Genomic DNA, 27,455 nt, shown 5'->3' with positions numbered 1-27,455 from the left:
GCCCCCTTTCACTCTCAAAAAGAGTCCAGGTTTAAATGCAAGCTCTGTGATCTCCCTGTTTCAAAGGATAGAGGAAGTTAGGGCTGGAAACTGATCCAGAGAGGAACACGAAGGCTCATTTGGCTGACCCCGCAGTAGGGAGACAGACAGTTGAGGGCCAGCGCCATTCATTCTCAAGCATGTTTAGAACTGCAAGCTTGCCGACAATGTCCAGGCACAGATTTTCAGAATGTGGTTGCTGGATGGGTCTTTGAAATAATCACATTCAATCTCTTTTATCAGAAGAGGACACTGGGCTGAAAGAGGTCAAAATGACCTGCCAAGGTCATACGCTAGAGCCTGGTAGAGTGGAGATCAGTCCTGCCCTCAATGGACCAGGCCCAGCTGCTCTGTTCTGAGACAGAGGAAAGGGTTAACTCTGAAAGATGCTGCCAAGGGTACGGATGCACCGGCTCTGGCTTGGCAACCCCTGGACAGAGCTGTGAATGGTTCACGGCCCGAGGCTGAGGAGACAGGACAGAGACCAGAGACGGGAGGAGGGTCCAGCTGCTGCATGAGCTCAGGCGTGGGGCTGCGGCTCACGTGCGATCTGGAGCCGCAGGGGAGTGGGGAGTGGGGCAGAGGTGAGGAGCAGATGAGCTCTCCAGGGCGGTGACAGCAAGTAGAACTAGGAATGAAAGAAGAGGGACTTCCCTGGTGGTCTAGTGGTCGTCTCTGAGCTTCTAATGCTCAGACGATGTGGGTTCAATCCCTAGTCACAGAACTAACATCCCACACGCCAGGGCAACTAAGCTCCACAAGAGAAGCCAGCATGCCACAGTGGAGCTCCAGTGAGGCCAAGGTGAAAACAATGAAAAAGAATGAGTGAAGAAACCGTCAATACAGGGACTGAAAGTGAATGGGGTCATTAGTCATCTATGGGATCTAAATCTTTTCTGTGGTTCAAATCGTAGTGAAATCTGCCTGCGAGGCAAACCCTAATGACAGCTGTCCTACCCTTGGCATCTCTTCTCCCACCCCTTAATAGGGCCACAGTGGTGGGAAAAACCAAGTCATCAATAGCCTTGACCTCTATTTGGCATCTGGAGGAGGAAATGGCATCCCACTTCTGTATTCTTGCCTGGGAAATCCCATGGACAGAGGAGCCTCATGGGCTACAGTACATGGGGTCTCAAAGAGTCAGACACAGCTGAGCATGCACACGGCTGGGGAAACTGAGTCATGGAGGAGCCAGCTTCTTCCTGCCTCACAGTATTCTCAGAAAACGAGGTGTGACTGACAGTAAGCGGAGAGAGGGACCCCACGCAGCAGTTGCAGCACGGCGCCCGTGGCGTCATTGGTCTTGCCTCCTGTGTGGCTCTGCTGTGGCCAACGTGGCGGGTTCTCTGCGAATCTGCTCATCTGGGCAGAGGTCCCAGCAAGGAGCTCAGACTGAGGGTCCACAGCACCGGCTTTGTGGCCCCAAAGCTACTGCCCACCAGCTAGCAGAGGACCACGGCTTCTCCCTGCCCTGCTCTTCTTGGCTGTCACGCGAAGGCTCTGGTTTCTGCCATCTCCAGAGCCTCCCTCTCTGGCTCTGTTTTCCCAGGGGTATCAGACATGGGCTCAACTGCTATGTGTTCATCTTTTGCATCTTCCCTGCACTCTGTTTCTAGAGCAGCCTCATAGATCATGAAATATCCACCCTTAGGTCTCAAGTGGGGGCTTCCTAGGTGGTGCAGTGGTAAAGAATCAGCCTGCCAATGCAGGAAATGCAAGAGATGTGAATTTAATCCCTGGATGGGTCAGGAGGATCCCCTGGAGTAGGAAACGGTAACCAACTCCAGTATTCTCATGTCCAGAGAATCCCATGGACAGAGGACCCAGTCAGGCTACAGTCCATGGGGTCACAAAGAGTCAGACACAACTGAAGCGATTGAGCGCGCACACACAAGTCTCAAAATAACCGGAATGGTGTAAGAATGTCACAGTACGCATGCAAATATAACTTTTAAAAAACATCAGAGCCAGTCTCCATCTGCATTTTTTTGCCTGCAACAGCTTTCACCCAGTGAGGTGGGGGTAAATATTTAAGCTGGTTGCAGAGAATATAGGAAGTGAACAGCTCGCCCAAGTAAACAGAAACTGGACCGCAGGCTGGTTGTAGTCAGAACGATCTACTGTCACCCTGAGCATGTTCTCCCACAGAACCATCTACAAAAATCCTGCACACCACTGTCACGCCCACGTGATGTGCTCTGATATGTGACATTAAAAAACCTCAATCTCCTGAAAAAAAAAATCATAAAACAGTTTCAGTATATATGAACTGAGCACTCGTTTTTGTTGAGTGAAATTTCTTTGATGATGCCGGTTCAAAAAACTACAGATATTGAGAAAACAGCCACAGACATCATCCTCGGTTGTAACAGCCACACAGTCTGCAGAGACCAACGGGAAAGACATGAAACATTCAATGTCACTGGAGATTATTCCAGGACACCTCGGGCTATCTGAGCCCTCTTCCGCTCCCAACTGCTAGTTTCTTTAAAATTAATTTTTATTGGCGTATAGTTGAATTATAATGCTGTGTTAGCTTCCGGTGTACAGCAAAATGAATCAGTAATTTTGATACATGTGCACATAGTCACCCTATGTTAGATTTTTTTCCTGTATAGGTCATTACAGAGTATGCAATTGTTAGTTTCTAGCCAAATGTTCCCAAGGAGACAGCCTGGGGCATTATGTGCATGGCAGTGGGGGGAGGGTGAGAAAGTAAAAGGAAGGGACTTTCCTGGCAGTCCAGTGGTTAAGCCTTCACTTTCCAAAACAGGGTGTGCAGGTTCGATCCCTGGTCGAGGAACTAAGATCCCACATGCCTTGTGGTCAAAAAACCAAAACTGGAAAACAAGCAATATTGTAACAAATTCAATAAAGACTTAAACAATGGTCCAGATGAAAAAATAAGTCTTTAAAGAAAAAGCAAAACTGAGAGAAGGAAGAGGCTTTGAGTGGCATCTCTCTCCATATTCTCTCTATGGATGTGGAGAGAGTGGCCACAGCGTCTCAGTCATGGAGGCCTCGGGGACAGTGAGACACAAGCCTGGCCTGGTCTCCTGGCACCGGGCTCCATGCTCTGACCTCTCCATCCCATGCTGCCTCTGAGATGCCCAGGTAGCCTCCATGCAGGGCTCAGGAGCAGGATCAAGCGGCACACAGTCGGTTCAGCCCACAGAGGTATGGAGAGGGGAACACAGGGCAAGATGGACATTCAGAGGAGAATAAGAAAGAAACAGGAAGGAGGAGATGGTGGGAGAAAATGCTGGACCAAACAAGAAGAAAGAACCAAAGGTGCTACAGCCTGGTCACCTGGAAGGTGACTGGAAGCAACCTAAATGTCCATCAGCAGATGATGGATAAAGATGTGGTACAGCAGAATATTACACAGACATTAAAAGGAACAAAACTGGGTCCTCTGCACAGACGTGGATGAACCTAGAGTCTGTCATACAGAGTAATGTTATGTCAAAAGAGAAAGACAAATATCATATTAACACATTAATGCGTATTTATGGAATCTAGAAGGGCTTTTCAAGGGGCTCAGTGGGTAAAGAATCCACCTGCAATGCAGGAGACAGAGGAGATATAGGTTTGACCCCTGGGTTAAGAAGAGCCCTTGGAGGAGGACGTGGCAACCCACTCCAGTGTTCTTGCCTGGAGAATCCCACTGACAGAGGAGACTGGTGGGCTACAGTCCACAGGGTCACAAAGAGTTGGACACAATGGAAGTGACTGAGCATAGCACACACAGCATGGGATCTAGAAACAGGGTGCAGATGAACTCATTTTCAGGGCAGGAATAGAGACGTGGGTGCGGAGAGTGGGCACGTGGACACGGGGCGGGGGGACTGGGGCAAACCGAGAAGGTGGAACTGACGTACATGCCCCACGGCGTGTGAGACAGAGCCTGCGGGAGCCCACTGTGTAACACAGGGAACTCAGCCCGGTGCTCCGTGACGGCCTCGTGGGGTGGGGCAGGAAGGCCAAAGAGGGAGGGGACGTATGTACACACAAAGCTGCCTCACTTTGTTGCACGGCAGACACTAACACAACATTGTAAAGCAATTATACTCCATTAATAAAATAACATTTAAAGCATTTACATTTTAAAAAAAGAGGTGAGTGTCTGGGACCCAAGAGCTATTCTACGATCACAGTAATACTGCCTGTACCTGGCAGGGAAGGTGACCCTTGGGGAATGGGCCTCGGTGGGGAGTGCCAAGAACTTGGAGTGGACGACCTTAAAATGCCAAGCAAAGCTCCTGTGCCTCTGTGGAGGCCATTCAAAGTCAGCGTATTAGAACCAGGACTCTGGAGGGTCAGTTCTCCCGGGCAAGCCCAAAGTTTGGTATCAGAACTTCTGTTTATAAAATCAACATTACTGAAAGCTTAAAAAAAAAAAAAGACAGGCTGAAAATATCACATCTTAGGCAAATGAGTTGAAAATCCCTTTTAGTGACACCCTCTATTTTCCACCCATTTCTAAAGTCAGAGAACACCTGGCATGGTATTCAGGTAAAGAAATGCAATCCCTGGCACATGTGGTTTCCTGACGACACAGAACTGCAGTGACATCATGGAAATGCAGATGCCTCCTGGTCGGCCCAAGGAGAGTTTCCAGGTGGGAACAGCCTTAGCCATGGGTGGAAAAGAGTGCATATTCCTTAGTTATCTGCTGGTGTCTACCGCTTCCTGCCTCCAATGGCCAAGTTTTAATTAAATGCAGGCAGGGTGTGGGTCAGGCTTTCTCACACATTTGGCTCAACCCAGATGTACAACCAAAACATAGATGAGACCGCACCTGTTCTCCTTTGTCCATTTGGAAGGAAACAAAGCGATGGTCACCAAGAAAAGAAAAGTCTTTCTCCCGCTCGAGAGGGAGGAAGCGATGACATCGATGCCCCTTCCCGTGGCTCATATGAACAATCTCATTTGTGAAGCGTTCCCCACAGTGACGAAAGTGAGGATGCGGCAGACTCGGAACGCATGAAATCCTTTGTCTTAATTAAAAAGTACGGTGAGAGTCATGGAATTTGGCCAAGCCTCATAAATCCGCTCAGAGAATCAAGGCTCTGTCAGATAAGCTTAAGTAGAACCCCCTGAGCCCTCTGGAGAATTGCATGGACCCCCACTCGTGGCTGACACCCGCTCGCCCGTCACTTTGCTGTTCTCTGAGGAAAGCGGCCGTGCTCATTAACCAGCAATCCTCCCAGCCGCTGATGACAAGTGTATCCCCGAGGAGCGCAGAATTCAGAGATGATAAATTTACTCCTGCCTGTAAGAGTGAATCTCTCCTTAGGGCAATAAAAGTGCTGCGAGGCTCTCGGGCATCAGGGCTTCCTTTCGGGAACATACCTTCTTTAGCAAAGCCTGGTCCTCCTGGTCAGGACAGTTCCTTACAGCCAGGCAGAACTGCTCTAAAGAAACTGGAAAGGAAGAAAAAGAAAGAGTGAGTGGCCTCCCTGTGGGCCCTGAGGCTCTCTGTACAGAGAAGGACATCGTGGTGTTAACCCACAGAGGTGACATGCCACCGTCTTTCCTTGGTGATACAGTCGAGGGGAACAGAGCCCGCCCTGGGGAGGTGGGGGGCAAGGCTAGCACAACCACTTCACCCTTGTCAGCTGGGATTATCACATGAGAGCCCGGGCCGTGACCATCAGCAAAGCTCCATCCTAAAATGGTACCAATGAGCTTATTTACAAAACAGAAACAGAGTCACAGATGCGGGAAACAAACATGGTTATCGGGCGGGGGGAAGGGGGAGGGGGATACGTTGGGAGGTTGGGACTGACATACACACTGCTGTATATAAACCAGATGACTAATAAGGGCCAACTGTAGAGCACAGGGTGTGTGTGTGTGTGTGTGTGTGTGTGTGTGTGTGTGTGTGTGTGTGTGTGTTAGTTGCTCAGTTCTGTCTCACTTTTTGCGACCCCATGGACTGTAGCCCGCCAGGCTCCTCTGTCCATGGAATTTTCCAGGCAAGAATACTGGAGTGGGTTGCCATTCCCTTCTCCAGGGAATCTGCCCAACCCAGAGATCAAACCTGGGTCTCCTGCATTGCAGGCAGATTCTTTACCGTCTGAGCCACCAGGGCATCCCCAATAATACATACTAAAAACCAAGCCACCGGGAGGGTCATATGGCCTGTCCTGCCCCCCATGACCACATTGCATGTCCGTTCCCTGTGCCCACCATCTAGAGGACTCCACCCGCCTCTGTAAATCTGGCAGCGCTGCGTTTTCTGTCTCAAGTTTCCATTGTGATCCCCGTACAACCCCCAGCAAGTCTTCTCTTGGTATGAATGATGGGACCCCAGTGTTGACCTGAGCAAACACCACTAACTCCCCCAAATATTTCAGGTTGAGTTTCCCCAACCATCTTTCTCCAGCAAGATGGTGGAGAAAAACCAAGAATATTTGCAAAACAATATTCACAATCCATCTTAGCTGGCCATGAACACTCTAGGAATGTTAACCAAGATGATTTACACAAACAACACTCCCCTTCTCCGTGCTGGTGGCCTCGATCTCACTCACGGCCACTCATGTGAGTACCCTTTTCTCTTTCAGTCTAAATAAGCACAAAACCACAACTGCCTCCCATGCACGCTGCTTTGACTGTGTTGTTTCACTCTTAAAAGTGCTCCCATGATTCCCTGCCACCCTCAGATTACTTAAATCCACCTCTTTTGACAAGCATTAAGGCTTTAACTGAGTGAACCCAGGTAGACTTCTTTCCAGACTCAAAGCTGTGTTCACTCTGCCTGTCATCTCTCTTCACTGTCATCTGCTGGGCAGTCTCACCTCCTGCCTTTGAGAGCAGCGTAGCTCACCCTTCCCATCCAACTGCTCCAAACCACTCACCATCCCTCGGGCCTAGCCCATCCTCCGCAGAGCCCACAAAAACTGGTAGAAACATACCAAGCCTCAAGACAGAGGGACGGTCTGATTCCACTGTTCTGACCCCCAGATCTAGAAGTCTGTTTAGACATGCAGATATTTTAAAAAGCATTATAGCAGCAAAAGTGAATTGTCATCAAGCAAGCAAGCATGGTCTGGGAATTTTTAATTATACTTTTCAATGTTACAATTCTCTACAGAGTTTTCCTCTATGACTACAGTCCTCTGCAGTCGTCACTGTGGTTGGTTGTATCCCATGCTGACGACTTCTCCCAAGTTTAAAGTTCTGCTCTCATCTGAGCAAAACGTGCTCGGGTTGTGTCATGGGCTCCTCTGTTGTGTGCGTGGCCTTCTTGCTGTGGCAGCCTCTTGTGTTGCAGGGCAGGGGTTCTAGGGCACGGGTGCTTCAGTAGTCGTGACAAACAGCCTTAATTGCCCCTGGCACGTGGAATCCTCCTGCACCAGGGATCGAAACTGTGGCCCCTGCATTGGCAGGCAGACTGTTACCCACTGTGCCACCAGGGAAGTCCCAGCTGGGGTTTTAGCCCAAACTTCATTCTTTGCCCATCCTGCCCGACAGGCCTCAAGTCACAGCCCAGTTTTTGGAGCTGGGCAGAAGTACATTTGTGGGGACACAGGGCTCCCCAGGGAGGGGAGTAGGAGGGGAGCTCCTCCTTAACTGGCCGGCTCCATTTCATGAATCAATCACCCCTCACACCTTCGATACAGACAACAAGAGCCCATCCTGACAATGGCAGGTCAGCAGGAGCAGGGCTCACCGAGTCCTCGGCCGTTCCATTCCCCTCGCCTTAGAGCCAGTCAGGGCAACACGTGCTCTCGTGCCCAATGCGGGATTCTTGCCAGCCTCCTCCATTCTGGTTTCTACTGAGGCCAGCTTGAAAGAGGAAAGAGGGGCAGAAACCGCTGATGGAGTGGGGAGAGGGAGGGCGGGTCTGGGCCCAAGTCATCATCGCAGCATCGCACAGCGACAGACACACGGGGCTTCACTGCCCTCTGCTCCACCTGCCTCCATGTTTAAACAGGCAGAAAAACCCAAACCCTCACAAAGAAAGCAGCTATGGTATCTACTTTCTTCTCCTTCAGGGCTAATTCAAGGAGCTGCCTGCCTCAGGAGGAGGAAAGATGTAACCAAACCCCACTCAGGGTCACTCTGGGTCTCTTCCTTAAGAGACTCTGGAGGTAGCTTTCTTCCCGAGCCCACATCCATCGTCGTAACTGCTCCTAAGTGTCCCCCTGCTGTTCATTTCAGTGGCGGCCACAGAGGCTCCCACCTATCTGAGGAAGTCCAGCCCTCTTTGGTTCAGCCTTTCCACCTTGTGTGACAAAAAGATCCACGTGCTGATACAGGGAGAACAGTAGATTTTTAGATAACATACCTGTTAGCTGTGAGGTTGTTAGTTTTGAGGTTGGGGGGTGAAGCGAGGGGGCTGCATAGAAAAAAATGACCAAGTGAAGTAAAAGAAAAAAAAAAGGAAAGTGGTAGTTTGGGAGGAAAAAAAAAAGACAGGCCAGCATGAAACACACACGCCTCTCCCTCTATGGGCTGGTGGATAAATTACGTACAACGGCCAACCCCCCGCAGCCCATTTCTGAAAGACAGACAGGACTCTGCAACACGGTGCGCACCCTACAACTCACACAAATGCCTCTGCCTTGATGCCTCTGCCTCTTGCCAAAGCCACACCCACAGCGTCTTTGTCCTTTTCGCAATCAGGCTGGTGAGACTGGGCACCACCCTCAAGTTCGTTAGCAGGCACAGCTGTCCTGGACATACGACACGTGGGGCTGAGCCGCTCAGCAATCTTGTCTCATAACTTTCTTTCGAGCTCTCTCTCAGTCCCAGCTGGCTGATTCAGGCCTGCCTCTCCCTGAGGGCCCTGGGGGGCGAGGGGGTGGGGGCAGGCGCCCCTGGTGTCCGTGCCTGGGGCTCCAGGACAGGGACCCTCACTGGTTCTGTGGCACAAGGTGGGAGACGGCAGTGGCTGTCCCTCAGCCGTCGCCTCTCACCCGCGCACGACAATGGTGCCCTCAATTCATCTTACAGAATGACCTGTCCCTCCAGCTTCTGAAGTCCCCCACCCACTTCTTCTTGACAACGTTTAACAGGGAGATATTGAAAGGAAAAGAGTGAGAGAGTGGTGTAAAGGCTGCGTCTTTGCCAGAAGAGCTCCAGCTCTGCATTCAGAATCAACACAGGGCGGGAAGAGGGATGTTTAACTTCTCGGTATTGAGAAGGTGTAGCAGTTCCGGCCTCCTGCCCATGGGGACGGGCTGTAAGGGCATGGGGTGGGCCTCTGTGCCAGGCGAAGGCCGTGGCTCCCCGCTCCCCCTTCTCTGTCCTTGTCACTGCCCTGCCGTGCCTGCTCACCTGGCTCACGGGATCCACCCCAGACAGCGAGCAGGGCACACAGGCCTGTGTCCCACTCTCCTCTTGGACTGCGAGCAAGACAGGAACTCAGAGGTGACCTTTCTCTAGGCAGACAGGCTCCGGCTCTGTGTAACTAAGTCTCACCAGCTCCTCTGCCTGCATGCTGGGGCCACAGCCCTCCCATGGGCCCTCTGCTTCTCCAGGGCAAAGCACCTCTTCAGGCCCGACGACCACCATCTCCCTGCAGCTCCGTCTTCTTACTTGCTGGCCACACTCACTGGTTTTGGGCTCTGTTCTCCACCCATCCCCACCCGGGGCCTGTCTCCAATGCAGGATGTCCCCTGGGACCAGGAAAGTCCCCCTCAAGAGAGGCTGGGTCGGAAGGTCCCTCTCCCCCTTAGCCCCTCCACTGACGCCCTACTGTCTACCCAGGAAAGGCCAAGCTCTCCAAAGCAGCACCCGACCCTCGCAGCCCACTCTCTCCGGCTCTGTCTCTCAGTGCTCTCCCCGGCCTTTCCCCGAAAAGCCTCCCTTTCGGAGGCGCGGGGGCCCTGGCACTTCTGGACCAGCCCTTCACTTTATCACCTTCACCTTCGTCGGCACCAGCCTCCTCCCAGAATGCACTGCTACACTCTCAACTCTGGATCCTGCCCACACTTCAGGACCCAGCACCGAGGGGCCCTCTGCGGAGTCTCCTGGGAGTCCGGCAACGTCTGCCCACCCTGGGACCTCTCCCAGGCTCTGTTACACGCTCCAGGGCGCCTTCATGCCCCATGGTAAGTCTTCTTGGCTAACTTACTCTTTCGGTTTTTGTGCTTTTGCCCTACAGAGCTCAACAGGGAAAGGTTTATGCCTTCTGGATTCCAAGTCCTTTTAGCTGCCCTCTTGGACACAGAACCATATTCACCTATAATTACAGAAATCTGTGGGAATTTGCTTTATTTTCTAGGCTGCCTATTAAAAGAGAATTTCTGGGTAATTTTTAGGGAAAAAAATCACAATAGATAGCTTTGTCCATCTCTGTTTACAATGATGTTACATGAAGTTTCCCCATCAAGGATTCAACAAGCACTTAGATGGCTCAGACTGGGGTCCTGAGTCAGTAAGAAAAGGTAAAATCGTGATGAAATACTGATGAAAACCTCGCTTTTTTCCCATCTAACATCTGATGCCACTTTGAGCATATAGCAAATCTTGTTAAGCTACTATAGCTCAAAGGAGTGCCTGCTTTTTTTTCTGCTTCAGCTCTCACGTTTCTGAGTAAAAGCCATCATTTTCCAGTTAATAAAGTATTATATTTTCTCTGCAAACAAATTCCCATAATTTACAAGCAAAGAGAAAGGGAATTCATGAAGAGGAGACACTGCACTATTTTTCCTTCTGACATTTGGGATCTACCATGGGTTAAAAATGATGGTTTTATCTCTGGTGATTTATCAAACTCCGGATTCCCTAAAAGATGAACAGATGCACTGAAGAAAGAATGCATCACCTTAATGCTTCATTTTGACACTCTGGGTATCTAAAAAGAACGTATTTTGAATCTCTCCCCTCCAGAAACTCAGTCATTCCCATGATTTACACATTGAATTCTTATTTTCCAAACACACTTACGTGAGAACATGCCAGGAGACACACTGAAAGAAAATGGTCACATTTGAAACATACAGATTATTTATAGACAGAAAACTCAAAGAACTGAAAGAAAATCTGGTTGTCAACAGACAGTTGCTTTTTCTATGTTTTCTCTGTAGCTCATTTTGGGTTTTGTGTGGGCGGCTCATGTGAACTCAAAGGTTATTTGCTAAATGTTTGATGAGATTAGGACACGTTGTCTTCTAAAACCTAAATGTAAGTTTGTGTATATAGCACATATGTTTAACCTTAGAATATGGATAACTTTTTAAATATAGAAAGCCATACCTAGAATTGCTGTTATAAGACAAGATTTCCTACACTTCTATTTTTATCCACAGTTTAGAAGGTCTTATTCATATTCCTAGTGGAGTCTCATAATAGTTATGCAGTGGAAATTTTTGGTTTTTTACCTTTTGGGTTAATTTCATCTGCCAACTTGGGCACTCTGTTTGAAAGTACTTAGGTACCAGGAGCTGGAAAGTCAGTGTGGCCTGCAGCTCAGATCTTTGCAGTTCATCATATAAACTACATCTTTGATTATATAGTGCACAAAGGGGGAAAAAAACACACTTTTTTAAAAGGCAAATAAACGAGGGCTTATTTATTTACTTATTTGCCTCTTTAGCAATGCTCAGCCATTAGATTCAGGTCCAGCAAGCACTTACAGGCCCCACAAAGTGGGCAGATGGTAGCACTCTGCCAGGATTTGAACCCCGCTTTCTGGTGTGTGGTCCTGGGCAACTCAGGAAGCCTCTCTGAGCCTTAGCCGCATGGGTGGATGGTGGTCCCTCCCTGTCTGCCTTGGTGGGAGACTAATAAGTGCTCGTTAATCTTACAGAAAGTCTGTGAGATAGCAAACAAAAATAAAAAGCACAATTCGGCCACCAACACAGTAAGAAGAGTGAAAAAGAGCATAAGCCAAGTTTAACCTCAGAAAGTACGCGCCAAATAAAATACAAAGTACCCCCCCCCCGCCCCCCGCCTTGCACCACTGGAAGTTTAAGAACGCTAGAATGCCCATTCTTTAGGGTTTATCTGTAGGAAAAAAAGCCCTTGGGGAGTTGGGGGTGGGAGGGCATCTCTCAAAATCTGATGCTAGAAAGCCGTGGGGGTCAGCCAGCCCCAGGGCAGAGTTCCAGCCCCACATCTTAGACCTGTGTGGTCACAGGCAACTGTCCACCCCTGAGTGGAGCTTCCTCAAGGCTAAGTGAGGTTGTCATGGGGACTGAAGAGGGTGATGGGAGCCGGGCACTCAGCATGGCCCTGGCTCAGGGAAGCGCTGGAGAGGCAGAGACAGTGGCCATCAGTCCAGTCGGCCAATGTCCCCAGGGTCAGGAAGGTAAGTGACGTCTTATTAGAGTCTGGGTCAAGCATAGCTGCTAAATTCTGTCCGGAACGAGCCTCCACTAAACAAACATTCCTCAGGAATGGAACTTGGCCTTTTCCTCTTGTCTCCCTCTTTCTAGCACAACAGAATCTTGAAGGTCATCTATCATAAAACCGTCTCATAAACCGCCGCCTTCATCAAAGAAAAGTGAGCTGACAGCTCTCTCGGGACCTTGCAGGTGACTTGCTCCCAGGTGCTGGGGGAGCAGACGAGGGCTGTGTGGCTGCCCTTACGGAGAACGTAGCGCTTGGGGTCCTCGGGTCCAGCTGACACAGAACTCAAGTTCACCTGCGTGGCCTGGCGCTCCGGTGAAGGAAACCCTGTGTTCCGATGAAGGGAGCAGACTGTGCGATGTTGCAGAAAGAACCTGCTCCCCTTGCTGGAGCCCAGGAGCCATGCTCCCTCATAGCTGCTCTGCCAGAACCAGGAGGGCTCAGAATAAGGTCTAACTTTGGGCATCGGTATCTTAGAACATCCTCTCCTCCTCGTCTACTTGCTGATGAGACACAAAACATAAATCTATGAGGGCTTCCCTGGGCTTCTCAGGTGGCACTAGTGGTAAAGAACCCGCCTGCAAGCGCAGGAGACATGGGTTCAGTTCCTGAGCCGGGAAGACCCCAAGCCCGTGCCCCACACTACTGAGCTCCAGCCCCAGAGCCAGTGCTTCACAGTGAGAGACGTCACCCGAATGAGAAGCCTGTGCGCTGCCCACGAGGCAGTGAAGACCCAGCACTGCCATAAAAACCAAAATTGCTTTTAAAAGTGTAAATCTGTGGTGGCAAAGTTGCACACCTGCCCAGGGTTTCGGAGCTGCAGCGCTCAGTCAGCTAAACTAATTCTCCCTTTCAGGAGCCAGCACCTACGGGAGCTCCTGCCTGCAACGGCCCCCATCACCAGGGCTTGCCCTCTTCTCTCTCCCATCCTGCTGGTGCTGTGCCAGTCCTCACCGTCTCTTCTTCCTGAGTACTGCCACCTCCTGGGCCGCCAGACGGAGTCTCTCCATTGTTCCAGACTCCAGGCATTAGGGACAGTGGACATTTGCGTGGCCCTCTCCGAGCCGCCACACCCTCCGACACTGACCCATCAACCCGCTTTGTTCTCAGGAGTGATGAGTCTGAGATGCGTCCCCCATGTCAAAAGGACAGAGAAAACGAATCTGAAGACAATCCTTTTTTTCCTCCAGTGTTGAGGTCTCCAAGACGCTGGTCTGCTGGGATCTGGTGGCAAATAGCACCTGCTCACCCTTGGCTCCCCAGACCACATCACCGGCCGCTCCCACCCACATGTCTAAGGGGCGTTAGAGGAAGACGAAGGTCAGCAGCTGGGCAGCGGGACCCAGCGCCTGCCTCCCTCCCTCAGAGCACCGCCTCAGGGGCTGCGCCACAGCTTCTGGGCCAGCAGAGGGCGCCAATGGCAGAGGAAGGCTGACAGGTTGGCACAGCCAATGGAGTAGTACCTGTGTACTCCCCCTCCCCCACCCGCCAGACTTCCCACTTCCTGCGGTAACGACAGAATGTTCCAGAAACTCATCCAAAGAATGAGATGTGCTGCCTTTTGACTTTTAGTTCCACTGCACAGGTCATGTTTGCCCTTCAAGCTGGGAGGACCCAGGGTTCGGAGGGTCCTCTATAGCCTTGAGTCTGAGTTGAGTCTAAGTTTTGTAGTTGACTCTAAGTTCCTTGAATATCTGCAGGTTAATGGTTCCCATACTGTTGAAGCCTGGCTTGGAGAATTTTGAGCATTACATTGCTAGCATGTGAGATGAGCAATTGTGTGGTAGTTTGAGCATTCTTTGGCATTGCTTTTCTTTAGGATTGGAATGAAAACTGACCTTTTTCCAGTCCTGTGGCCACTGCTGAGTTCTCCAGATTTACTGGTATATTGAGTGCAGCACTTTCACAGCATCATCTTTCAGGATTTGAAATAGCTCAACTAGAATTCCATCGCCTCCACTAGCTTTGTTCATAGTGATGCTTCCTAAGGCCCACTTGACTTCACATTCCAGGATGTCTGGCTCTAGATGAGTGATCACACCATCATGGTTATCTGGGGTCATGAAGATCTTTTTGTACAGTTCTTCTGTGTATTCTTGCGACCGCTTCTTAATATCTTCTGCTTCTGTTAGGTCCATACCATTTCTGTCCTTTATTGTGCTCATCTTTGCATGAAATGTTCCCTTGGTGTCTCTAATTTTATTGAAGAGATTGCTAGTCTTTCCCATTCTATTGTTTTCCTCTATTTCTTTGCACTGATCACTGAGGAAGGCTTTCTCATCTCTCCTTGCTATTCTTTGGAACTCTGCATTCAAATGCGTATACTTTTCCTTTTCTCCTTTGCCTTGAGCTTCTCTTCTTTTCTCACGTATTTGCATTATTTGTCCAGGAGTTCAAGCTGGATTTAGAAAAGGCAGAGGAACCAGAGATCAAATTGCCAACATCCACTGGATATCAAAAAAGCAAGAGTTCCAGAAAAACATCTACTTTTGCTTTATTGACCAAAGCCTTTGACTGTGTGGATCATGACAAACTGTGGAAAATTCTTTAAGAGATGGGAATACCAGACCACCTGACCTGCCTCCTGAGAAATCTGTATGTGATCAAGAAGCAATAGTTAGAACTGGACATGGAAAAACAGACCGGTTCCAAATTGGGAAAGGAGTATATCAAGGCTGTATATTGTCACCCTGCTTATTTAACTTCTATGCAGAGTACATCATGTAAAATGCTGGGCTGGATGAAGCACAAGCTGGAATCAAGATTGCTGGGAGAAATATCAATAACCTCAGATATGCAGATGACACCACCCTTACAGCAGAAAGCAAAGAAGAACTAAAGAGCCTCTTGATGAAAGTGAAAGAGGAGAGTAAAACAGTTGATTTAAAGCTCAACATTCAGAAAACAAAGATCATGACATCTGGGCCCATCACTTCATGGGAAATAGATGGGGAAACAATGGAAACAGTGACAGATTTTATTTTTCTGGGCTCCAAAATCACTGCATATGGTGACTGCAAGCCATGAAATTAAAAGACACTTGCTCCTTGGAAGAAAAGTTATGACCAACCTAGACAGCATATTAAAAAGCAGAGACATTACTTTACCAACAAGGTCCATCTAGTCAAAGCTATAGTTTTTCCAGTGGTCATGTATGGATGTGAGAGTTGGACTATAAAGAAAGCTGAGTACTGAAGAATTGATGCTTTTGAACTGTGATGTTGGAGAAGACTCAAGAGTCCCTTGGACTGCAAGGAGATCCAACCAGTCCATCCTAAAGGAGAAAAGTCCTGAATACTCATTGGAAGGACTGATGCTGAAGCTGAAACTCCAGTACTTTAGCCACCTGATACGAAGAACTGACTCATTTGAAAAGATCCTGATGCTGGGAAAGATTGAAGGTGGGAGGAGAAGGGGATGACAGAGGATGAGACGGTTAGATGGCATCACTGATGCGATGGACATAAGTTTGAGTAGGTTCTGGGAGTTGGTGATGGACAGGGAAGCCTGGGCGTGCTGCAATCCCTGGGGTCGCAAAGAGTCAGACACAACTGAGTGATTGAACTGAACTGAACGAAAGTCCTAAACTCACACATGACTTTGGGATGAATTTGCGGCATTTTTATCCTGCACTTGCAGAATACTCATTCAAGTAATGAGCTAAAGTAACGCTCATTCAAGAAGGTGGTAAGTGTAGTTCCACAATTCCCTGGAAAATGAATGCCAAAGCTAAAACTAAATCAAGGTGAATGTCATTTGCCTAAAGAAGAGCCCCATTAACCATGGGGAGGAAAATGGTGATCCCATGAAGAATATTGGGAAAAGGACTCATAGCTAAAATGCAGAAATAATGCTTTCATAATCCAGGTGATCACATTTTTATTAACGAAGTCTCCTTAGCAAGGAAGCAAATACATCCTTTAAAGGAGTCTGAAATTAATCTTGATAGGGAGAAATCTACCGTACTCAAATATTCTAACTATAGTTGCAATCTGAACTGAATGCCTACATTCTAAACTCTTAGTCACTTTATTAAGAACCAGAAAAGGGATTTGCTGCAATACAATGGGAACTCCTCTTAGTTTTTCTCTGAGAAGGAGAAAAACTAAGAGACAATTCAGCATGGAGCTGAAAATGCTGGATGTGATTTATTTAATTAATTTAATTGATTAAATTCATTTCATAAAATTATTCTTTTTGGTTTTTGGATTGGTACACCCTTAAGGATTCAAACAGCACCATGTTTCAGCACTGCTATTTCCAGGGCAAGATCAAAATGTGTATCAGAGGAAAGTAATAATTCATCATCGTAATAGTTACATCCCACTTTAGAAACCACTAGAGACTGCTTAACATTCTTATTTCCAACATGGTCTTCCTGAGTTTTCAGGTGACAAGTGAAAACTGATGCCAGAAGGCTTTTTTCCTGTTTGTTCCTGATGAAGAGGGCTAGATGTGGAGTTCATTTTCATCTGGGGTGACACTCAGCTCTGAGCTTCCGCCCGCCGGCTCCTTCCCTTGCCTGTTTGCGCCACTCCTTTGAAAGTCTCCAGGGGCAACATCTGGGTCCAGTCACTGAAAACAGATGGGCTATTCTACCTCCTCTCTGGTCTCCCTGGAGACCTCTGCCCGGCGGGGGGCTGGGGAGAGGGTGGGGGGAGTATGCTATTGGACCCTAATGACATGCTGACTACATTTTTCCTGTGTCTGTATCTGTACAGCCCTTCTCATTACGGACGGATTTCCCTATTTCAAAATCTTCCTCAGATTTCTTGATGTTGTCATTGGGTCCTATTATTTTTCTTGCTGTTATGATTTTTCTTCTGTGACTTTCTACAGCCAAATCCTCTTCATCTGTCATGGAACCAGAGGCCAAATTTCCTGAAAATCATCACTTTAGCTTACGGTCACTTTTGCTTACCATCATTTATTGCTTAATCAATAGCAGGTTCAGAATCAGTCTGGATTTCTCCAGCGCTGCGGAATATCAGTTCTTTGATGTCTCTTCCTGGTGTTAAGACTTCATACATTGGCACCAAGCCCCTTTCTCTGTTTCTTCCTCTTAAGGAAAAAGATCTAACTTTGGTTATGGGAACAAAGGCTTTTGTAGATTAGTAATTAAGAGTAATAAAAAAGTTTTATTGAACACAATGAGTCAGGCTTCTCTGGTGGCTCAGCAGGAAAGAATCTGCCTGCAATGTAGGAGATGTGGGCTGGATCCCTGGGTTGGAAAGACCCCCTGGGGAAGGATATGGCAACCCATTCCAGTATTCTTGCCTAGGAAATCTCATGGATAGAGAAGCCTGGCGGGCTACAGTCCATGGGGTCACAAAAGAGTCGGCCCTGAGAAGCAGAAGGCAGAAACCAAACAGAGTCTGGGGCGCGGATGAGGCCTCGGTTATCACAGGGTGTGGGCACCAAGCTTAAAGGCTGGCCCTGGGTGTGACGCTCTGGCAGCCTCGCTGACCCTGGGAAGAGCCTGTGCCCTTGCCAAGTTCACCTGAGCATCCGCGTCCCACTCCTTATTCCTAAGCCCAGGGCCATAGGCTACCCCAGGTCCCAAGCACTGGACTGCACTCAGAAGGCAGAGGCCCTGGCACTCTTCTCCTCCTGAATGCCTGGCTAGGAGGCAGGGTGGTGGGCGGGCCAGGATACTGGACAGGAGGCAAGCGCTCCTGGGTCACTGCTGTGACTCTTTCTCTTCTGGCTGTGCTGGGTCTCCGTTGTTTCATGGGCTTTTCTCTAACTGCAGCAAGTCGAGGCTATTCTGGAGTTGTGGCAGGCAGGTTCTAGGGCTTCAGAAGCTGCAGCTCCTGGCTCCAGAGCACATGCTCCGGAGTCGTGGTCATGGGCCTAGTTGCCTTGTGGCAGGTGGAGTCTTCCCAGACCAGGGATGGACCCCAGGTCTCCTGCACTGGCAGGCAGATTCTTATCACTGAACCATCGGGGAAGCCCAGGCTTGACTCTTAACAGAGCCCATCAAGGAGTTCCATACTCTGGACAGTGCCCAGGGATGTACTAGGGCCATTAGCCAGGCTCCAGAGCTGAGACGGTGGTCAAACCCGCCCCTGCTTTCTGGGAGCCATCAGTGACCTCGGTATGATGGAAAACTCTATGCAGCAAACAACAGTCAGTGCCTCTGCTTTTCATACTTTCCCCCCACGGAGGATGGGGCTCCCTGGTGGCTCAGTGCTAAAGAATCCCCCTGCCGTGCAGGACACGAAGGAGACACAGGCTCAGTCCCTGGGCCAGGAAGATCCCCTGGAGGACGGCATGGCAACCCACTCCAGTGTTCTTGCCTGGAGAATCCCACAGACAGAAGAGCCTGGTGCGCTACAGTCCATGGGGTCCCAAAGAGTCGGACACGCCTGAGCAACTGAGCACACAAAATTCAGTAAGGGAAAGAGGAGGAGTTGGGCAGGTCCAGGGAGCAGAAATCTTCATGGATCTCACTCTTGACATCAATGTTTCATTTTACTTTCTGTGATTTTGAGGCCGAAATGAAATTCACACTTCCTCGCCCTCGGGGGCTAACGCTTTGGCCCGGATCACTTTTTGTTTCAGAAGCAGGGAGGACTGTCCAGTGCAGTGTCCCTGCCTCCACCTGCTGGCAATTCCTGCTCAGTTGCAACAACCAAGATGTTTCCATCTGTCAACAAATGTTCCCTGGAAGACGTAGTCACCTCTGGTTTAGAATCACGGCTTTAAAAGGCAGAACCAGTCCTTGCTAAATTTGGGGGGTAGGTTTAAGCAGTTTTGGTCCTCAAACTTCTTCAGGCAGTGATTGCATTAAAACATCCTCACTTTACCCACCCCTCGTTTGTTTGTTTGGGAATGACAGTCACCACTGGGCTGAGGGCCACTGCTGAGGGACCGCGCTTGGCCAGCTGGATCCTGGCAAATTTAGCATTAGGTTCTGTGGGTGTCATTTGGTCAGTGTAAGTGGGGAGTAACTTGGGGACCCTAAATTCAACACAAGGGCTCAGACCAGAGTGGGGACTGTCCTTTCTCTGCAGAGTCATCCTCCCAGATAACCTGAGAGTCACTCAATCCCAAATATTTGACAAGAGCCACTGACCTCGGTGAATATGTGCCAGAGACAAGCAGGTGATGTGGTGAAGACATGAGTTCCAGGCACTGAAAAAGTCCTCCTTCTCGGTCATCACCTGCCAAATTGACAGAAAAAAAAAAAACAACAACAACGGCTGATGATATTCTTAGAGAATAGAACTTATTAGCAAGGCAGATGGCAGACAACGCACATCTCAGTACCACCATTAAGCAGGGGTATGTTGCATGCAAGGCCTACTGTTACCCCTAAAATGCCTGTGTCACCCCTCAAAGCTTCAGTTAGATGAAGAAATGCCATAACATGCTGTGAGTCCAGTTTACATGTTTCTATTAATCCCTCACTCATATCAAGCGTGGTGGTGCATCTGCCCTCAGTCACTTCAGTCGTTTCTGACTCTTGGCAACCCCATGGACTGTAGCCCGCCAGGCTCTTCTGTCCATGGGATTCTCCAGGCAAGAATACTGGAGTGGGTTGCCAGGCCCTCCTCCAAGGGATCTTCCTGACTCAGGGACCAAACTCAAGTCTCCTGCACTGCAGGCAGATTCTTTACCACTGAGCCACTGGGGAGGCCCAAGCATGGCAGTACCACGCTGCATTTCTTGAGATGTGACCAGCGATGAAGAAACAATTTGAAGGAGAAGGACAGAGAATGTGAGATGGTTTTAGTCAGGTCACTCACTGCCTGGAAAATTCTAAATAACATAACTAACTAAATCTAGTCTGCAACAAAACCAACCCACCTTCCCACCCTCCTTCCCCATATCGTAGTCACATATTGCTGGGTTTTCAAACTTTTTTTCTTTCCTCTTCTCTTTTGTTTTCTTAAAAGCTTTTGCTTGAAATTCATTTCCTGACCATTCTAGAGGCGGGAAGTCCAGTATCAGGGTACAAGCACAGTCAGGTTCCGGGGGGACTCTTTTCCTGGCTTGAGGACGGATGCCTCCTTTCTGTTTTTGCACAGCTGTCCTGCTGCTGCTAAGCTGCTTCAGTGTCCAACTCTGAGACCCCACGGATAGTAGCCCGCCAGGCTCCTCTGTCCACAGGATTCTCTAGGCAATAATACTAGGGTGGATTGGATTGCCAAGCCCTCCTCCAATCCAGGGATCAAACCTGCATCTCTTATGTCTCCTGCATCGGCAGGCAGGTTCTCTATCACTAGCTCCACTCAGGATGCAGAGAGAGTGATCTCTCTCTCTTCTTACGGCATCTAATCCCATTATGAAGCTCCCACCTTCATGGCCTCATCTAACCCTACTGACCTCCCAAAGGTGCCATCTCCAGATCCATCACATTTGGAATGAAGGCTTTGACATTTGAATCTAGAGGAGGGATGCAGACATTCAGTCCACAACAATATTCCTTTCGATTTTCATTATAGAATTATATGTACTAATTCTTAGAGGAATCTTATAATAGAAAGGCCATAGACTTTGGAGCTTGAGAAATAAAAATTGAAACTACAGCCCGATTACTGTCTACTTTGGTGGTGTGGACAAATTATTTCACTTCTGAGACGTTAAAAATTTTGTTAAAGTCTGTCATATAGAGTGAAGTAAGTCAGAAAGAGAAAAACAAATATTGTAAACATATATGTATATACATACGTATCAAATATCATATGTTACCACACACATATATATATGGAATCTAGAAAAAATGGTACTGATGGACGTATTTGCCGGGTAGGAATAGAGTCGAAGATTTAGAGAATAAATTTGTGGGCGTGGAGAAGAAGGGGGTGGACGAACTGGGAGAGCAGCATTAACATACGCACACTACCACGTGTGAGACAGAGAGCCAGCAGGAAGCTGCTGTACAGAACAGGAAGCTGAGCTCAGTGCTCTGTGATGAGCTAGAAGGGGTGGGATGCGGGGTGGGGGGAGAGAGGCTCCAGAGAGAGAGGATGTGTGTATAATACAGCTGGTTTACATGCAGAAACCAGCACCACACTGTAAAGCAATTATACTCCAATTTTTAAAATGCAACACCAATTTTTAAAACTTAGATATTGTTGACAATAATATATTAGTTTCGGGTATACAAGATAACAATCTGATATTTGTGTATACTGTGAAATGACCACCACAGTGAGTCTAGTTAACATCTGTCACCATAGTGACACGTTTCTTTCTTGTGATGAAAGCACAAGGACTAGTTAATAACATAACTGCTTGTATATTTGAAAGTTGCTAAGAGAGTAGATCTTCCAAATTCTCCTCAAACTGTTTCCTGGACACCTGCCACGTCTCTAGCATTGGCACGGGTGGTGGCCGTGTCTGACCTGTGTGAAGAATAAACACAAAGATGGAAACTGGACTCGGGATGATTATGCTCTTTATTCATTTAGGGAGTATATTTTTCAGCTTTACTCTGCGTGAGATGGTCTTTCAGTCACTCTAACGAAGGAAATGGTTTCCTTTACTTGGTTTTTCAATCAGCGGGAAGTGAAGAAATAGAATTGGAAGAAAATAAGAGGGAAAAGGATAAGCAGAAAAGAGAAAGATGCCTAATCGCAGAGTTGGCAGTTCGAGTTGTGTCGGTGGAGTCTGGAGGCAGATTCTTATCTGACCAGAGCAGAGTGTGAAATTTGGCACTTCTGGGGTTTCTTTGTTTCTTCTTGCCTTTGTTTGGAAAACCTAAGGGCTTGATATTTAAACTTTCAGCAATTTTCTTTGCTCAGAGAAATAATACTCAAGTGGAAAGCTGGAATATTATTGGAAGGACTGCTGCTGAAGCTGAAGCTCCAATACTGTGGCCACCTGATGCAGAGAGCCAACTCAATGGAAAAGACCCTGATGCTGGGAAAGATTGAGGGCAGGAGGAGAAGGGGATGACAGAGGATGAGCTGGCTGGATGGCATCACCAACTCGATAGACATGAGTCTGAGCAAGATCCAGAAGCTGGTGATGGACAGGGAGGCCTGGCGTGCTGCAGTACATGGGGTCGCAAAGAGTCAGACATGACTGAATGACTGAACTGAACTTGGACTGTGTATCTTCTTCCCATTTTTTTTCAGCTCACACTCTGAGTCTTCTGGTTGGAAGGTCATCTGCCTCCCACTGCTTCCCGGTTCCTGCAGGGCCTGGAGGTCAGACTCCTCTGTAAAAACCCTCCTATAACAGAGTGCTTTGTGCTCCAGCAGAAAAGTTGGCACAGCAGAAACTCTCTGTCCATGTATAATTTCGCATGACCACCTGGGGCAGCAGGCACAGCTCAGAGGATCATGTGTGCCTGGGGTCCCCACCCAACTGGGGCATCTCATGAGAGTGGAGGGAGAGAAAAGTGTCTGTCTTGCTCCCTGCACTGGTTTCACCATCACAACTGAAAGAGCACGGTGGAGATGGGTGATACTCAAGCAATAGCTCACAGAGCACCTTTCGCAGAGGTGAGGACAAGAGCTGGCCAAACACTCACGGCCCGAAACTGCCCCATCGCACTGCAGAGGAAAAGGCCAAGAATCCACACCAAAGCCTGGTGGACAGGCTCTCCTAAACGTGCTCCAGCTGCCCCCCCCCCACCCCCCATCACACGGGAGGGAGAGAGGAATCTCCGTGTATCCAATATAACGTGGATGTGTCCAAATAGAATTGAGGGACAATTTTAGATTTTTTAAAGCGTCAGTGGATAGAGTAAGTTTTCATGAGCCTGGTCAAGAACAAAGCAGAGAGAGAAGACTGGCTGGGCTACACGGAACCCTGAAGGAAGCAGGCACATCCGATGGGAGAAGCTTGCAGACGGCCCTGGCTGTGGCTGAGCCCTTCCACCAGGATGTTGCTGTTGTTTAGTCGCTAAGTCCTGTCTGACTCTTTGCAACCCTGTGGACTGTAGCCTGCCAGTCTCCTCTCTCCATGGGATTTCCTAGGCAAGAATACTGGTGTGGGTTGCTAGTTTCTCCTCCAGGGAATCTTCCCGACCCAGGAATTGAACCTTCATCTCCTGCATTGGTAGGTGGGTTCTTTACCACTGAGCCACCAGAGAAATCCCCAAGAGGATGAGACAAAAGTGAAGATCAAGTTCAAGTTAAGGAGAAAGGCCCCTGGCAGCCAATTCCTAAGAGCTTTTCCTTATATGTCAGCATCATGGTGTTGCAGCAAGACCCACTGGAGAAGGCTCAGAGCAGCCTCATGCTTGCTGGCAAGTGGCCCCGGCCCTCCACTTACCGGATGGAAAGGTTGGCACGACTGCCCCCTACCCTCCACAACTCCCCCAAGACCCCCACTGAAGGACAGCACCCAGAAGGTGGAACGTGTTGATAGGAAGGCAGCTTCACGAGGGCAAATGCCCAGGAAAGTAACCAACGGAGAAGCCCCTGGTCCCTTGAGTTAGCTGATGGGCGGGAAGCAATAAGCTGAAGCCACACAGGTCCATACACCGAGGCAGGGTGGCCTTTGTGTGTGGGGCATACTTCATCCCACAATCAGGTGGTCCAAGTGAGCAGACCAGGAGATCAAACTCTATTCAGCCTCTAAGTGTAGACTCAGTGCTAACTGCAGAATATCACTGTCAGCAGCTGTAACCCTGCCGATAACTGTAACCCAACTCCAACACACAGAATTTTTACATTTACTTACTGCGCAAAAACATGGTAGAACGACAGAAATCAACTACTTAACCCTCCAAAGTTAAAATGTCTTAACCCAAGGTTTCAGTAAAGATGGCATGGTGGGACTTTCTGGTGGGACAGTGGTGAAGACGCTGCGCTGGCAACGCAGGGAGCGCAGGTTTGATCCCTGGTGGGGGAACTAAGACCCCTCAACGCAGGGCAGAATGGCCAAAGGATTTTTATTTTTTAATGGCATGGTTGTTCTTTACGTCAAGCAGTAAACCTCCTCTTGAAAACTTGTGCATAAATTAACCTTCCCCATGCTCAGTGGTGTCCGACTCTTTGCGGCCCCAGGGACTATATACCCCACTGGGCTCCTCTGTCCATGGAATTTTTTAGGCATAAATTAGCCTTATGAAAGCAAATCCTTTTTAAAATGCACCAAGCAACAGACACTGTTTCAAACCTTAAGTTGCACTTGCTCATTTAGCCTTCAGAAGCCCTGGAGATAAGTATTACTGATAACTTTTACTATCTTCATTTTGCAGGTGGAAGATTGAGGAATTTGCCCAAGGTTGCAGACCTGGGTTGGGACTGGGTACCCAGTTTTATGAGCTCACATTTCTAGTCGCAGAATACACTGCCTCCCAACAGACTGATGGAGAATTAGCTCCCTGTCCCTCCCAAATACATAGTTTATAGAGATATGTTGTCACACCTGGTCATGTTTGATGTGAATGACATCCCACATATTCCCTCTAAGGGAAATAAATGCTTATTTCCTAATAAGTCATCATACAGCTAAGACGGAACTGAACTCATAAAGAGACCCTGCTGCCTCATCTTTGGTGAATACCCATATCCATCCCCCCTTTTTCTTTTCTAGCTGCTACTGCTAAGTCGCTTCAGTTGTGTCCGACTCTGTGCAACCCCATAGACGGTAGCCCACCAGGCTCCTCTGTCCCTGGGAGTCTCCAGGCAAGAACACTGGAGTGGGTTGCCATTTCCTTCTCCAATGCATGAAAGTGAAAACTGAAAGTGAAGTCGCTCAGCCATGTCCGACTCTTAGCAACCCCATGGACTGCAGCCTACCAGGCTCCTCCGTCCATGTGATTTTCCAGGCAAGAGTACTGGAGTGGGGTGCCATTGCCTTCTCCGTTCTTATCTAGAAACACCGCCAAATAGGTTGGGCAGCTATATAGCCAGTTAAAAACACTTAGCTCCCTAGAGCGGATCTATTAAAAAACCTCAGCTAACATCATATGTAATAGTAAAAGTCTTAAGTGCTTTCCCTCTGAATCAGGAAGAAGATGAGAATGTCCATATCTCCACTTCTATTCAACATTACTGCAGGTTCCAGCCAGGGCAATAAGGCAAGAAAAAGAAACTAAAGGCCGAGAGTTTGGAAATGAGTTAGACTGTCTTCACTACAGAAAGACGTGATTTTTACACAGAAAATCCTAAGGAAGATACAATAAAACTACTAGAATTAAGAAGTCAATTAAGCAAACTGATAAGCCTTTGATATACAAATCAAAAGTGAAAGTAATAGTCAATCAGTTTTGTCTGATTCTTTTCAACCCTATGGACTGCACCCCGCCAGGCTTCTCCATCCATGGAATTCTCCAGATAAGCATACTGACGAGGGTAGCCATTCCCATCTCTAGCAGATTTTCCTGACCCAAGAACTGAACAGTCTGAGTTGCCAGGGAAGCCCATACAAATCAAAGTCAACTGTATTTCTGTATTCTAGGGATGAGTAATTGGAACTTGAAATTGAATCCTCTCGCCAACACAGAAGACGCAGGAGCCGTGAGCTGAATCGCTGGGGCAGGAAAGTCCTCTGGAGGAGGCAGCCCACTCCAGTATTCTTGCCCAGAGAATCCCATGGACAGAGGAGCCTGGTCGGCTGCAGTCCATGGGGTAGCGAGAGCTGGACACGACTGAGAAACTAAACCACCACCGCTGCCCAGCCACATGGAGATGTTTCCTGTGCTTTCGGCCGTGGGAGGCCTCCTGCTCGCATTCAGCAGGTGCTCTGTGAGACTTGTTCCATGCGTAGAGCTGTTTGTGATGCGTCTGTGGGTAGAGGTGGGCAGATGTGAGGTCCATGTCCTTCATCTGATTAGACTCCCTGGGCTCCTGTCTCTGGCAGCATTTAAAACACTTCTACCTTTGTATTCAGCTCCAAATCCATTTGCTGTGTCCTCTGAATTTGTTTTCCGTGCTGTTTTAAATCTACCCTCTTCCTTTTTATTTTACTGTGGAGAGAAGGTGGAATCAGTTGGGGCGGGGGCGGGGGGGCGGGAAAGAGTCCAGGCCTGACCAATAACCATGTAGGCCTTTATAAGTTTGCTAAGCTTGGATATCAGATTCTACAAAACACTTTAGGTACCATATGTCTTAAATTATATCCATCTGATATGCGGAATAATACAACATGCATTTATTTTTAAAAAATTTTTAATATAAATTTATTTATTTTATAGAGAAGTAAAGTAGGTCAAACAATGATTTTTCCTTACTTTCTGCTTCTCCGGCTGTCCACAGAAGCCCACTCCCCTAGACTTGTGAGCCTTTGTCCAGGAGGAAGTAATCTTGCCCAGCAGATGAAAGTGAAACTGTCACTCAGTCATGTCAGACCCTTTGCTACCCCTGGACTGCAGTCCATCAGGCTCCTCTGTCCAGGGAATTCTCCAGGCAAGATTACTGGAGTGGGTTGCCATTCCCATCTCCAGGGGATCTTCTCAACCCAGAGACTGAACCCAGGTCTCCTGCACTGCAGGCAGATTCTTTACCACCTGAGCCACCAGGGGAGAAGCCGAGTAGATGACCACCTGGTAAAGTAATGGAAATGGTGCACCCCAACCCATACAGGATTTCTCCTCCTTCTCCTTTAGCTTCTCTTCCTTCCCTTCTCTCTAGTAGGTGGACCGTGGGGTCTGGTTTCCCCACACTTACCCCACCTGCAGCACACGCTCACCTGGCCTCTCAGCCCTTTTGCTGCAGACTCCTCTGTGGCCCTCTGTAGCCTGGCAGGAGAGGCTGGGGCCCACCTGGGTCCCGCCTGCATTGCTCTCTGTGACTGCACCCTTGGTGCGGCTGGAGGACGAGTCCCCCTCTAGCACCCCGGAGGCCAGTCCTCGCCCGGGTGGCCCGCGTCTCCAGCTTCCTGCCTCTCCGCCTGTCTGACTTTCTGTGTGGGGGCATGCACGTACAGGCACGTGTTCCTAATATATTTTCCCGCCTTCCAGTATTTTTTATGTCTATCTTTATTTCATTTCTCTGTATCTCCCTCTCAAGATGAGTTCTTTCTTTCTCTTTTTTAAAAAATTACTTATTTATTTGGCTGCATTGGGTCTTAGTTAACCATGGCATGCGGGATTTTAGTTCCTCTCCCCGGGACTGAACCTACATCCCCTGGACTGGAAGGTGTATTCTCAGCCACTGGGCCACCAGGAAAGTCCCTCTTTCTCTCTTTTTGCAAACTTC

The 27,455-nt window shown here is 48.6% G+C and overlaps 1 protein-coding gene across 1 annotated transcript in view; it reads right to left on the bottom strand.

Moving 5' to 3' along the window:
- Positions 1-27,455, bottom strand: part of ACOXL (acyl-CoA oxidase like) — a 366,969-nt gene that overhangs the window by 51,814 nt on the left and 287,700 nt on the right. The window contains exons 16-17 of the mRNA XM_069583969.1: positions 19,427-19,514; positions 5,395-5,465 (exon numbers count right to left, since the gene is read on the bottom strand). Of these exons, the coding sequence (XP_069440070.1) occupies positions 5,395-5,465; positions 19,427-19,514 (159 nt within the window). The remainder of the gene's footprint in view (positions 1-5,394; positions 5,466-19,426; positions 19,515-27,455) is intronic.

Source organism: Ovis canadensis, chromosome 3, assembly GCF_042477335.2.
Source record: "Ovis canadensis isolate MfBH-ARS-UI-01 breed Bighorn chromosome 3, ARS-UI_OviCan_v2, whole genome shotgun sequence".
In the NCBI taxonomy this organism is placed as follows: Eukaryota; Metazoa; Chordata; class Mammalia; order Artiodactyla; family Bovidae; genus Ovis; species Ovis canadensis.
Note: the sequence above shows the minus strand (reverse complement) of the source record. Positions and strands in the feature narration are given on the sequence as shown.